At 42.9% G+C, this 13,383-nt stretch overlaps 1 protein-coding gene across 1 annotated transcript in view; it reads right to left on the reverse strand.

Annotated features, from left to right (window-relative positions):
- The window catches only part of LOC149444805 (leukotriene C4 synthase-like), a 60,072-nt gene that overhangs the window by 22,695 nt on the left and 23,994 nt on the right, over positions 1 to 13,383 (reverse strand). Inside the window, exon 2 of the mRNA XM_089654498.1 lies at positions 2,880 to 2,979. Within this exon, the coding sequence (XP_089510624.1) occupies positions 2,880 to 2,979 (100 nt within the window). The remainder of the gene's footprint in view (positions 1 to 2,879; positions 2,980 to 13,383) is intronic.

Below are 13,383 nucleotides of genomic sequence, written 5' to 3' on the forward strand. Positions count from 1 at the left end.
CTGGTGCAGCTGTGCATGGTAACCAGTCAGCTTCTAACCGCAGTTTGTCCAGTGGTTTGGCAATAAAACCTGGAAGCTGATTGATTTCTATGCAGAGTTGCACCAGATTTTGCACTCCCCAGTTTTAGTTAATAACTCCCATATTGTCATGTAGAAACTCTGGTATTGGAGCTCTCAGAATAGGAGGCCATTATGTATAGTTTACAACAAATATATATGTCTTTTTGTCAATGTTTTTTTTTTTCAGTACTCACTTTTCCATAGATTGATAAATAGAAGAAAAGAGGGTGCTTGACCAATGGTGCAAATCAGATATAGCACCCTCCTAGTGTAGGTTGCTGGATAAATTCAGTTCTTGGCTCCTTCTCTAATCAGGGGAGCAGTAATCATTTTGCTTTGGTCTGCTCATGGTTTTACAGGCCAGGAGTTTATTTCCCCTGCCTCTGGGAGAAGCTTCCAGAACTTAGGGTGGGAAATTCAAATAGCTGGCCTGAATATTTTCCATACACTGGCTAATCCTTGAGAAGTAGTGCCCAGAAGGTGCTCTGGGAGGTTGTAAATAGCCTGGGGCCCTGAGAAAATTGTTATTTTCCCAGTCAGGGAAAGTTCAGAGAACTTCAGGGGTTTGCTTGCCCTTAAATCACTTTTGGACTGAATTGCTGTTTTGCTGGGCCTCGACTGTGTCAGGGCTGGGACCTGGGACTAATCTTAAACTGAATTCAGGATTTCTCTACTAGGGGATTGGGTCTGGAAGGCACGTGTCACTCACTGGACCATGTTTGGAGGAAGCTGGAAGAAAACTATCTGTCCTGGGGAGACCCTGACTAACCCCTTTGAATGCATTGCACTGGTTACCTATATATGTGCAGTCACGTAGGATGCCAAGAGACCACTTCATGTCACCAGCTGTTAGGTTTAGACTGAGCTATATCATCAATGAGGAAAGTGTCCTCCTCTTAATGTTACTAAACATTTTGGAGCATAAGTATGCACAGCTTATGGCATTAGGGTGTGCACCCCAAATCTCAAACTTAAAACACACATGCGTGTTTGTGTATATATACACATACACACACATATATATATATATATATATATACACAATATATTACTAAAAGTATTGCAGCACCCCTCCAAATAATTGGATTCCGGTGTTCCAAGCACCTCCATGGCCACAGGTGTATAAAATCAAGCACCTAGGCATGCAGACTGCTTCTACAAACATTTTGTGAAAGAATGGGTCGCTCTCAGGAGTTCAGTGAATTTAAGCAATAAGTCCATCTGTGAAATTTCCTTATTACTAAATATTCCACAGTAAACTGTTAGTGGGATTATAGCAAAGTGGAAGCAACTGGGAACAACAGCAACTCAGCCACGAAGTGGTAGGCCACGTAAAATGACAGAGTGGGGTCAGCGCATGCTTAAGCACACAGTGTGCAGAAGTCGCCAACTGTCTGCAGAGTCAATAGCTAAAGACCTCCAAACTGCATGTGGCCTTCAGATTAGCACAAGAACAGTGCATAGAGAGCTTCATGGAATGGGTTTCCATGGCCGAGTAGCTGCATCCAAGCCTTAGGTCACCAAGTACAATGCAAAGCGTTGGATGCAGTGGAGTAAAGCACGCCGCCACTAGACTCTAGAGCAGTGGAGACGTGTTTTCTGGAGTGTTGAATCATGCTTCTCTGTCTGGCAATCCAATGGATGTGTCTGGGTTTGGCGGTTGTCAGGAGAACAGTACTTGCCTGACTGCATTGTGCCAAGTGTAAGGTTTGATGGAGGGGGATTATGGTGTAGGGTTAGTTTTCATGGCTTGGGCTTAGCCCCATAGTTCCAAAGAAGAGAACTCTTAAGGCATCAGCATACCAAGAAACCAGTGCACAAAGCAAGGTCCATAAAGACATGGATGAGTGAGTTTGGGGTGGAGGAACTTGACTGGCCTGCACCTCAACCCCAGAGAACACCTTTGGGATGAATCAGAGCGGAGACTGCGAGCCAGGCCTTGTCTGACATCAGTGCCTGACCTCACAAATGTGCTTCTGGAAAAATGGTCAAACATTCCCATAGACAAACTCCAAAACCTTGTGGACAGCCTTCCCAGAAGAATTGAAGCTGTTATAGCTGCAAAGGGTGAGCCAACTCAATATTGAACCCTACGGACTAAGACTGGGATGCCATTAAAGTTCATGTGCGTGTGAAGGCAGGCATCCCAATACTTTTGGCAACATAATGTGTATACACACACACCCTACACACACACACACACACACACACACACACACACACACACACACACACACTCTTATGGCAGAGCTGGTCCGTGCCACCCCACTCTGTGGTATCCCCACTAGCACACAGAGCAATAATGCTAATGCGCACAAGGTAGTTAAGGTGTGCCCAGGCACACCCAGCACACACCCTGCGCAAGCCTATGTTTTGTAATCTCCCATATCCCAATCCCTCTTCTGTTGCAAGTTCTGCAAGCAAGAAATTACACAAAAGGACAAATCCTTAGACTGTTTACTGGATCCAGAGTAAGTGGACTTATGCTTAGGTGAATGGGCAGCCTCTGCAATATTGGCGAAGAACTAGTCAACTTCTGTGGCTTCTACAGGAGCTATACAAGTAAATGTAAAAACATATCCAAAGCAATCCATTTTTCATAGTTGCTGTCATAAAACACCTCACTGGACTTTGTATAACAGACCTTAAACCTCAGTGCTCTAAGATTTTACAGAAACAAATGTTTCAGGTAAAATGATAGGAATGGGATAATGTAAGATAGTCACCTAAATAATTTATAATTAAATATAAAAAATTATAAATTTAAAGCTAATATTTATATAACAGCATATAAAATGCATTAAAAAATGTTAACTCACTGTGCTCGAAATATACGCTCAAACGTTGGATGACCTGATGTATTTGGAGGAGAAATTTTGTATTTTCGGCGTGCCCATATGACTTGCATGGAAAAGTATGCTGTAAGAGACCAACCTTTTTATGAGTACAAATAAATACCAAAAGTAACAATTCAGAATTATAGAATTAAGGAAGAAAAAATTTTTTGTGTTTGTTTTGCCTGCACCTTGAAACCATTTAACATTAAGGACCTACTGTGCTTTTCAGCAGTGCAATAGGAAAAAGGTCTAATCTGTGTAATCGTCTTTTTCCATAAATATTATTTTTATTGGCATAGTTTGGTAGTATGCCCAAATAACTCAATATATAAACAGTACCATATTCACTACTTTGCACCTCTCAGAGCATTGAAATCACAAACTTGGGGTGCTGTGGTACATAACTGCTTAAAGTGATGCTATAGGTTTGTCGGGGTCCCTCAAGGCTCTGTCCTCGAACCCCTCCTCTTCTCCATCTACACCTCCTCCCTCACAAATTGATAAACTCCCACGGCTTCAACTACCATCTCTATGCCGACAACACACAAATCTATCTCTCTACCCCTCACCTCACCCCCTCAGTCTCCAATTGCATTACCAGCCTACTAAGTGACATATCGGACTGGATGTCACTCCACTTCCTCAAACTCAATCTCTCCAAAACTGAGCTTCTAGTATTCCCCCCAGCCCGTGCCCCCCCCCCCCCCGACTTCTCCATCAAGATCAACAACACTATCATCAGTCCCACCCCTCACGCCAGGATACTAGGTGTAATCCTAGACTCCAATCTGTCCTTTCAGCCCCAGGTCCAATCGCTGACAAACTCATGTAGACTTCACCTCCGCAACATCTCCAAGATGCGACTGTTCCTAACCTTGGAAACCACTAAGCAACTCATCCACTCCCTTATTATATCACGCCTCGACTACTGTAACTCCCTCACTGGCCTACCTCATTGCAAGCTATCCCCACTCCAGTCCATCATGAATGCTGCTGCCAGACTCATTCACCTTACTAACCGCTCTGTATCTGCCACCCCTCTCTGCCATCCCTCCACTGGCTTCCAATTTCCCAGCGGATAAAATTCAAAACACTAACACCGACGTATAAAGCCATTCATAACACTGCCCCTAAATACATCACCGACCTTGTCTCTAAATACCACCCAAACCGTACTCACTGCTCCTCGCAGGACCTCCTACTGTCTAGCTCCCTTGTCTCCTCCTCCCATGCTCGTCTCCAGGATTTCTCAAGGGCTTCACCCATCCTCTGGAACTCCCTACCCCAATCTATCAGGCTATCACCTACTCTGCTCTCTTTTAGGTTCACTCTGAAAACCGATCTCTTCAGGGAAGCCTACCCTGACCCCAGCTAATACTGGAATCCTCTACTCATCCTACCACTCCATCCCCCACAGCTAATTACCTCTTGTACCACTATCCCTTCCCTCCTAGATTGTAAGCTCCAAGGAGCAGGGCCCTCCAATCCCTCTTGTATTGAACTGTATTGTTACTGTCTCCCTCCATAATGTAAAGCGCTGAGCAAACTGTCAACGCTATATAAGTCCTGTATAATAATAATACACAGAGCAGCCCCGATCCTATTCTTTTTGGTTCCTCAGCCAGTGGTCCTGTCTCATCCCCCCTACTGAGTGCCCCTAGTAGCAAGATTCTTGTTATGGGGGCATTCAAGCAGGTTCGCTCCTGATCCTCTTTCCTGTGAATGGACATTGTACATTCAAACACACACAGTGCAGGTTGGCCCCACCCCTGCTGTCTCCTCGTTGGCTCACTGGCTGTGATTGACAGCAGCAGGAGCAAATGGCTCCTACTGCTGTGTTAGCCAATGAGGAAGCAGAGACCAGGGAGAGGCATTGCTCTCATGCACATGGCTGGATCGAGTTGGGGCTCAGGTAAGTAGAAGGGGGGGTCTCAGGGTAGCTACACCCAGAAGGTTTTTTTACCTTAACAGCTTGCCTAATGGGCACTTATACCCCCTTCTTGCCCAGACCAATTTTCAGCTTTCAGTGCTGTCACACTTTGACAATTACTCAGTCATGCAACACTGTACCCATATTAAATTGTTGTCCTCTTTTCACACAAATAGAGCTTTCTTTTGGTGGTATTTAATCAGCACTGGGTTTTTTATTTTTCGCGCTATAAATGAAAAAAATAAATAAAAAAAACCCCCACATTTTCTTCGTTTCTGTTGTAAAATTTAGCAAATAAGTAATTTTTCTTCATAAATGTTGGTCAAAATTTATACTGCTACATTTCTTTGGTAAAAAATAACTTACATCTGTCTATATTATTTGGTCTGTGTGAAATTTATAGAGTCTACAATCTATGGTACTAATCACTGAAAATTGATCACACCTGATATTCCTGACGTGCTATCTCATTTCTTGAGACACTTAGGCTACGTTCACACTAGCCTTGTGTGCAGGCGGCAGAGAGGCGTTTGGGAAGCGTTTTTACCGCTTCCCAAACGCCTCTGCCAACTCTGCACATTACAGCACATGGTGCTGTTCTAACAGGAGCGTTTGCGTCGCGTCGCGTTGCGTCGCGGCAAAACGGACACCTCTGGTCGAGTCAGGAGGCTTTGAAGCCTCCTATTCTCGTCTATGGTGCCGCTCCGCAAACGCCCGGCCGGCGTTTGCGGTGCGGTTGCGACGCGGTTGCGGGGCGTTTGCGGAGCGGTAACACCACTCAAATGCATTATAGGCGTTTGTGGGGCGTTATTAACGCTCGGCAAACGCCTAGCAACCGCCGCTAAACCGCGCATGCGGCGTTTGTGGAGCGTTTGCCGAGCGTTAAAAACGCTCCGCAAACACCGGACCAACGCTTGCCAAACGCTATAGGGGCGTTTGGCAAGCGTTGGCAAAACAGCCTAGTGTGAACGAGCCCTAACAAGCCAGGACAGTGCAAATAACCCCTTTTTGGAAAGTAGACAGCCCAAGGTATTAAGAGGCATAGTGAGTTTTTTTAAGTTGTAAATTTTCTCCACAATTCATTGAAAATGAAGATTTTTTTTTTTTTCTTTTTTTTTTTTTGTTCCACAAAATTTGTCATAGTAACAGTTTATTTCTCTCACACGGCATATGCATACTTGCAACTACACCCCAAAAACACATTCTGCTATTCCTCCTGAGTATGTGGATACCACATGTGTGAGACATTTTCACAGCCTAGCCACATAGAGAGGTCACACATGCAAGGAGCACCATCAGGTGTTCTATGGGTATAAGTTACACATTTAATTTCCTGACTACCTATTACACTTTTGAAAGCTCTGACGCACCAGGACAATGGAATTACCAACAAAATGACCCTATTTTGAGAAGAAAACATCTATGTCCATATTCTCTGAGGCATAATGGGTCTTTTGAACATGTAATTTTTTTTTCCACAAGTTGTAAGAAAATGTGGAAAGAAAATGAAAAAGTATTTTTTTAACACAAAGTTGTTCATTTATAAGATATTTCTCACACATAGCACATACATACCAAAAATTACACCCCAAAATACATTCTGCTACCTCTCTTGATTATGGCGATACCACATGTGAGACCTTTCCATAGCCTGGCCACATAGAGAGGCCCATCGTCCAAGTAGCACCTTTAGGTGTTCTATGGGCAAAAATTACACATCTGACAACCTATCGCGTTTATGAAAGCCCTGGACCAACAGGTAAGTGGAAACACCTAGAGAATTAACCTATTTTGGAAAGCAAACATCACAATGTATTTTCGAAAAGGCATAATGAGTCTTTTGAACGCTTCATTTTTTTTCCACAGGTTTTCAGAAAATGTGAAAAGGAAATGAAAATTTATTTTTTTAACACAAAGTTGTCACTCTATAAAATATTCCTAATAAACAGCATGGACATACCAATAATTACACCCCAAAATACATTCTGCTACTCCTCCTTATGGGGATACCACATGTGTAAGACCCTTTTCAATGTCTGAACAGATTATGTGCCCAACATTGCAACAAGTGTAACACAAAAATCAACAAACACTGTATAGAAATAAATGTACACAAAAGATTACCTGTGGTTTGAAGGGAGCATTGGTCAAGGTCAGTACAGGCATCAGGCAGGAACAAGGTCCATAAAACGTCCCGGGTCAGTACAGGCAGCAGGTAGAGATATAGTCAGCACAGCCAAAGTATTAGTTTAGGCAGCAGGCAGAAACATGGTCCATAAAATGTCCTGGTTCATTACAGGCAGCAGGTAGACATATGGTCAGCACAGCCAAAGTATTCGTCCAGGCAGTAGGCAGGAACATCAGGCTTAGGGCCTCGGTCAGGTAGGACCGGGGCACAGGGGTAGAGGCTTTGTCCCACCCAATCTCTTTGAAGCTTCCAAATAAACAAACCCTGTTCCAGGAATTACAAAACCCAAAGAAAACCAAAAACTGGTTTTCTCTACTCAGAACTCTGCTCTGAAGCCCCTCACATATGTGAAACCCTTGTTATCTTGAATCCCACTACTACAGTAGTACAGTAGCAGGGCAAAAGATCAATCTAAGGGGCAGGCAAAAAACATGGTCCATTAACAGGCAGAGGTTAGTCCAAGAAGAAGGCATAAATGTGAGTGATAATCCAGATGGCAGGCAGAAGCATAGTCGATAAACAGGCCAGGGTCCGTTCAGGTGGAAGGCAGAAACGTGGTATATAAACAATGCAGGCAGAGGCATAGCTGATAAACAGGACAGGGTCAGTTAAGGTAAAAGACAATGACATGGTTGGTTGAGGCAGCAGGCATAGATGGATCAGAAGAGATATTGATAATGGGGAAATGGCAGGCTGTTATAAATATGGGCTAATATTTTAGTGATGTATGAAAAAGTCAGAAGCAGTCTCCGATGCACAGGCCTGGTTGGGAGCGACAAAGGGGACAATGAAAATTGGCATCTCTTCTAACTCCTCTGCTGCATACCCAACATCTTTTTTGGCATTTTCGGACTGCTTCTGTTGGTGGAATGCTCTCAGGGAAGTGGTACTCATGAAGTCTGCTCACAGAATCATAACGAATGCTTTCTGGGGGGTATCCTTGCTGGTAGATAAGGGACATGATGGTTTCTTCTATAAATTCGAGGAAGGCAGTGAGTCTTTCTGTGGATTTGGTGTAGGTGAAATACGCATTATAAATAGCCAAATTAATAAGATAGATTGCAACTTTTTTATACCAGAAATAGGGACCTTCTTGTTGCTAAATAGGGCTGCAGCATCTGATCGTTGAAATCCAACCCCCCCATGTAAAGATTATAATCTTGGATGGCCTCAGGCTTTTGAATGGGAACTTGTCTTCCAATGACACCTTCTGTGTCCAGTAATTTCCACCGAGGTGTCATTGTGGATAGTGGACAGGATGTAAACGTCAATGTTAAGCTTCTACTTTAGGGCAAGGACTGTGTCATTTCTTAGGCTTGCTGATTCCCCCTTTTGTAGCCTTGTGTTCACTAGAGCTTGTGGGAAGCACTTCCTGTTTTTTTCGGGAGGTACAGCAGGCCAAGGTTTTCTCACATTACAGGTGTTGGAAAAGGGGCAGACTGGTATAGAAATTGTGCAGGTAAATGTGATCGCCTTTTTGGAAAAGTGGAAAAGCCAGGTCCCAGACAATTTTTCCACTTGTGTCAATGTAGGTTGGGCACCAGGGGGCTGGAGCTGGGAATCTTTGCCTTCGTATATGCTGAATACATACAAATATCCAGTAGCTCATTCACAAAACTTGTAGAGCTTTACTCCATATCTGGCCCTTTTAATTGGAATATATTGCTTGATTCCTACCCGGCCAGTGAAGTGGACAAGAGATTCGTCTACACATAGGTTTTTATCAGGGATGTAAAGTTCAGCAAATCTTTGAGAAACAAAAATTAAGGATTGGGTATATTTTATATAACTTGTCATAGTTGGGATGATTTCGAGGAGGGCACTGAGTATTGTCACTAAAACTAAACAAACGCATGGTCATCTTATAGTGTGACCTGGGCATTACAGCAGAATAAATGGGCATGTGGTGGATTAGGGCTGTGCAGCAATAAGCATGTCCTTATTTTATTTTTTTTGTAAGCCCAATGTTAAGGGGCCCAAAAATAACTTACATTCCTCCCAATGTAAGAGGTCTCCATTCAAATGGATGGGTATAGGATGAACTGGGGTTGTTCGTAATGAATTGTTGGGGAAAAAAGGTTTGTCTGGTCCACAATAAACTTAAGTAAACTGTCGGGCAAAAATAAATTTAAAAAATCGATTTCTGAAAAATTTTCAGTGTTAGCCTGCACACTTGGCTGTGCGGTGAAAGGGGGAATGCTTGCTGATTTTGAGTTGGAGGGCAAGCCATAATGGGTTGGCAATAGCATCTGGGAGGTATGTTTGGGCCCTGATTCTTAGGGGTTGATGGGATATTCCAGTGCTGGTACTGGACTTTTCATCCATGGGTTTAATGCCATTGGCATTTTGCCGATTGGGGTGTATGGTGCTGCTGGTGGCTGCCTGGTTTTTAGAGCACCGTATCCTTTTAGGAGGGACCCTTTTCTCCTCTGATTCTGTCGCTGATCCACCACTTGCGATTGGTTCATACACTGAATCAGAATCAGACAGTGAGAGCTCCCCTCTGCTATAATCTGTCATACGTAGGATTTTGAACGCCTCCTCACAAGTGTAAATTTTTTTGACATGGCTGGCTCTGGGACAGGTAGACTGCTGATGGTGGCTGTAGGATGGGTATCCTGCTGATGGTGGCTGTAGGATGGGTATCTTGGTGATGGTGGCTGTAGGATGGGTATCTTGGTGATGGTGGCTGTATGACGGTGCTCTGCTGATGGTGGCTGCGTGGTGACAGTACGCTGCTGATGGTGACAGGTGCACTGCTGATTGGCACTGATGGGCAAACCAGTGCACTGATGGGCAAACAGGTACACTGATGGCCACTATTAACACAGCTGATGGGCACTGTGACAGGGGCTGTGAACTGTGTGTGTATGCACTGTACAGTGCTGTAACTCACTGTTAGAAGATTCCTGTCACAGGCATGTGTGGCTCCTCGACGCGTTTCGTACACCTAGTACATTGTCAAAAGGGGTGTTGCCATAGCAGCCTGGACGTCATTGCAGTGCTATTTATAGTTACAGAAGGCGCTTTCAATTGAGCGGGCACCATCTTGCCGGCAATCCACGTGAACTGCGCATGTGCAGAAGCACGGGCGCCATTTTCCCGTGGATCGTCATGCACTAGCAGCTAACAGCTCACGTTCATTAGGATAAACCCATTAAGGACAACGTATATCCCATTGTCATCTTAGGTATTATTAGAATGGGCTAAAAGAATCGAGATAAAATAAGTATGGTCATAAAAAGGCGATTAATGGTCACAGACGTATTTGTGACGTAGTGCGCATGCGCGGGAGGCTCCGGGCACCATTTTCCATGAGCCTTACAGATAGGAACATCAGCTGAAGCCTGGCGTGTACGCAATACTTAATGTGTGCACAGTTCAAATAATTGAGATAATCAGGCAATAATTAGGAATATAATTCATAATGAGATGTAGATAAACATTGATAAAATAATGGTATAAGTGCACATTCGTGGAAAATACAGGCGCCATGTTATTGTGGGCTAGCATGCGGTGAAGTGCGCATGCGCGGGAAGCTCCACGCGCCATTTTCTCTGAGCTTGGAAAGATAATAACACCCACTGGAGCCTGACGTGTTCCTAATATTCCCAAAGGTGTGTAATTATGACCAGCACCTAATGTACATTGTTGTGAACAAAATATAATCACAACAGTCAAGGGCTGTGTCACGAACGCGAGATCGCTGCCACCAATATGCGACGATCCCACGATCGCTGTCACCAATATGTGATGAACGCGGCGTCAGACCCCAGCCCTTCTCACCAAACTCGTGACCGAAGCACTAGCCAATCTAAAACCGCGCTGTCACGTGCGCAACAATGCCACATTCAGCTACACCCTGCACACTGATTTTCAAGCTAATTGGACCACAATCGATGCACCGGCAGCCTGAATGCGATTTGTTACTGGGTCAGGTTAATTACACAATTAACCCTTCACACTGCCACCACCTCCTTTTTGTACAGAGAAAGAGGAAACTCGGCAATATCAGCTATAACACTATAATGGTTGAGGTAATCGTCTGTATAACACGGTTATACAGAGGGTTAAACAAACACAGTAGCGTTCCCTTTAGAGGCAGGAATTCATAAATTGCAATAAAGAGCTATAGAAACAGTTCAACACTTTCAGAAGGAAAGTTTTATTACTAAAAGGTCAAACGGGTGCAATAAAAATATTTACAGAAAAAATGTAACTAAGATATATATATATATATAAATATACAGAGACCAACAGCACAGCAAAGAGATATCAGAGAGAGGTGAAAGGGTTAAGGTACTTGGCAAAGTCCTGGGTTAGCAGATCCAAGTTTCAGAGAGAAAGGGCACGGGTCTCCCCAGGTGGTACTGATGTAAAATGGGAGACGTCTTCAACTTCCTTCTCTTAGGCCACGAGATCTACATTTCTGCTTTCCTATGTATTTGAGACATTCAAGTGACCTACCAAACTGTTCGTCTTCTCGTGGCCAATCTGACGATATGTCCAGTTTTTATGTAAGTCTCTCATATTCCAAGATATGAGACATAGGGGAAAAACGGGTTTTTAAAACGGTTATCTGGTTCCATGTCTTTTGAACTCCGGGAAGGCTGCATTATCTATTTACGAGGTGTTAAATTGCACAGGTTCTTTGGACAGCTAGGCCCCAGCTCCCTTGGGGACTTTATAGCTCCTAGCCCCCTGCTAGCTCCTCGCCCCCTGCTGGGCCCTGGCCTCCTGTGACACTCCTAACACACATACACACTGGCCAAATGTCGCTGTGACTCTCAGAAAGGGAGAGGGAGAATGAGGGGGAAATATGTTTGTCAGGATGGTTAACCCCTTTGCCAAGATGGAGGTTGAAGCCAAAATGGTTGCACCACGTCCATCTCTGTGTGTACACTGTTACAGGCTGATATTGGTAAAAAATAATAATTATGGATGATTAAGACATCATGGCTAAAATATGAAATTAAATTAAGAGACCATACTTAAGATTTTAGAAATAAACATAAATTGTAAAGTTATAATAAATGGTCACACAATAACAATTGGTGTTTGTATGGTAATCATATAAAATTTAAAAGCTGTGAGCCGCTCAGTGTATCAAAATATGACATATAAAATCCCTTAATATCATATAAAATCATAAATGATGGATCATATAAACATGGGGAAGGCATAAAACGTTAAGATATAATAATCTGATCCAAAATACAAATATGTTATGAATCACAATAAAATATAAAAAATGTGATATAAAAGCCAAAAATAGATAAATGAAATAGGAAAATCCAACAAGAATAATCTAAAACCAATATAAGCCAATATGAAAGAATAATAGTAACTTATGTAGAGTAGTATAGCTATAAAAGGACCAGGATAGCAATAAAACACTAAAACGGTTAAAAAACCGATAGAAAAGAGTCAGGATAAGTCAACTTGTGAGGTATGATATACAAGTCACGGGACAAACTCATATAGACTGGGATAGCTATAAAAGGACCAGAATAGCGGTAAAAACCTAAAACAGTACAAATAAAACAAAACAAATAAAACAGGGGAGGGGGGAGGAAAATGGATAAGTCGGTCTATAAGGTGCAGTATACATGTCAAGGAACAATTGAAATGAATATATTGCAAAGACTTAAATTTTCTCTATGAAGCAATTAATATCGACTTCCACGTTGTGACAAGCAGGGGTCAAAGTTTTCATTTCATAGATCCACCTGGTCTCCATTTGTGAGACCAGTCTACTTTTATTTGTGCCTCGCCAGTGACTCTGAACGATGTCTATGCCAGTAAACTTCAGAGTTGACGGGTCCCTGTTGTGGTGATATCTGAAATGCTTCGAGAGTGAATGCTCTTTAAAGCCTTTTTTAATATTATCGTGTTCCCTGAATCGATCTTGAAGCCTTCTTGTGGTGCGACCAATGTATTGTTTATGACACGGGCACTCTAAAAGGTGTACTGCATACCGACTATTAAATGTTAGAAATGTTGAGATGTCATATTTCCTCCCCGTCTTGGATGATGTAAATGATTCTACTTTTTTCTCACATATCCTGCTTTGTTTACATATTATGCATTTTTTGCACGGATGAAAGCCCTTTAGATTGGAAAATAACATAGTCTTAGGAGGTGGATCAATAATATTAGGAGAGATCCTATTCCTAAGTGTAGGAACCCTTCTGAACACGATCTCTGGTTTGTCAAGTAGAGCTCTGGAGAGGATAGGATCTGCTTTAAGGATGTCCCAATTTTTCTTTATCATACTACTCAGTCTTGTGTTGAATCGAGAAGGATGTTACAAAAGGGCAAAATTTATCGTCTTTACGTATAGCTGAACTAGATAGCAATAAGTCCCT

The sequence above is a fragment of the Staurois parvus genome, unplaced genomic scaffold (assembly GCF_062004578.1).
Source record: "Staurois parvus isolate SC_StPar_1 unplaced genomic scaffold, SC_StPar_1.0 ptg000770l, whole genome shotgun sequence".
Classification (NCBI taxonomy): Eukaryota; Metazoa; Chordata; class Amphibia; order Anura; family Ranidae; genus Staurois; species Staurois parvus.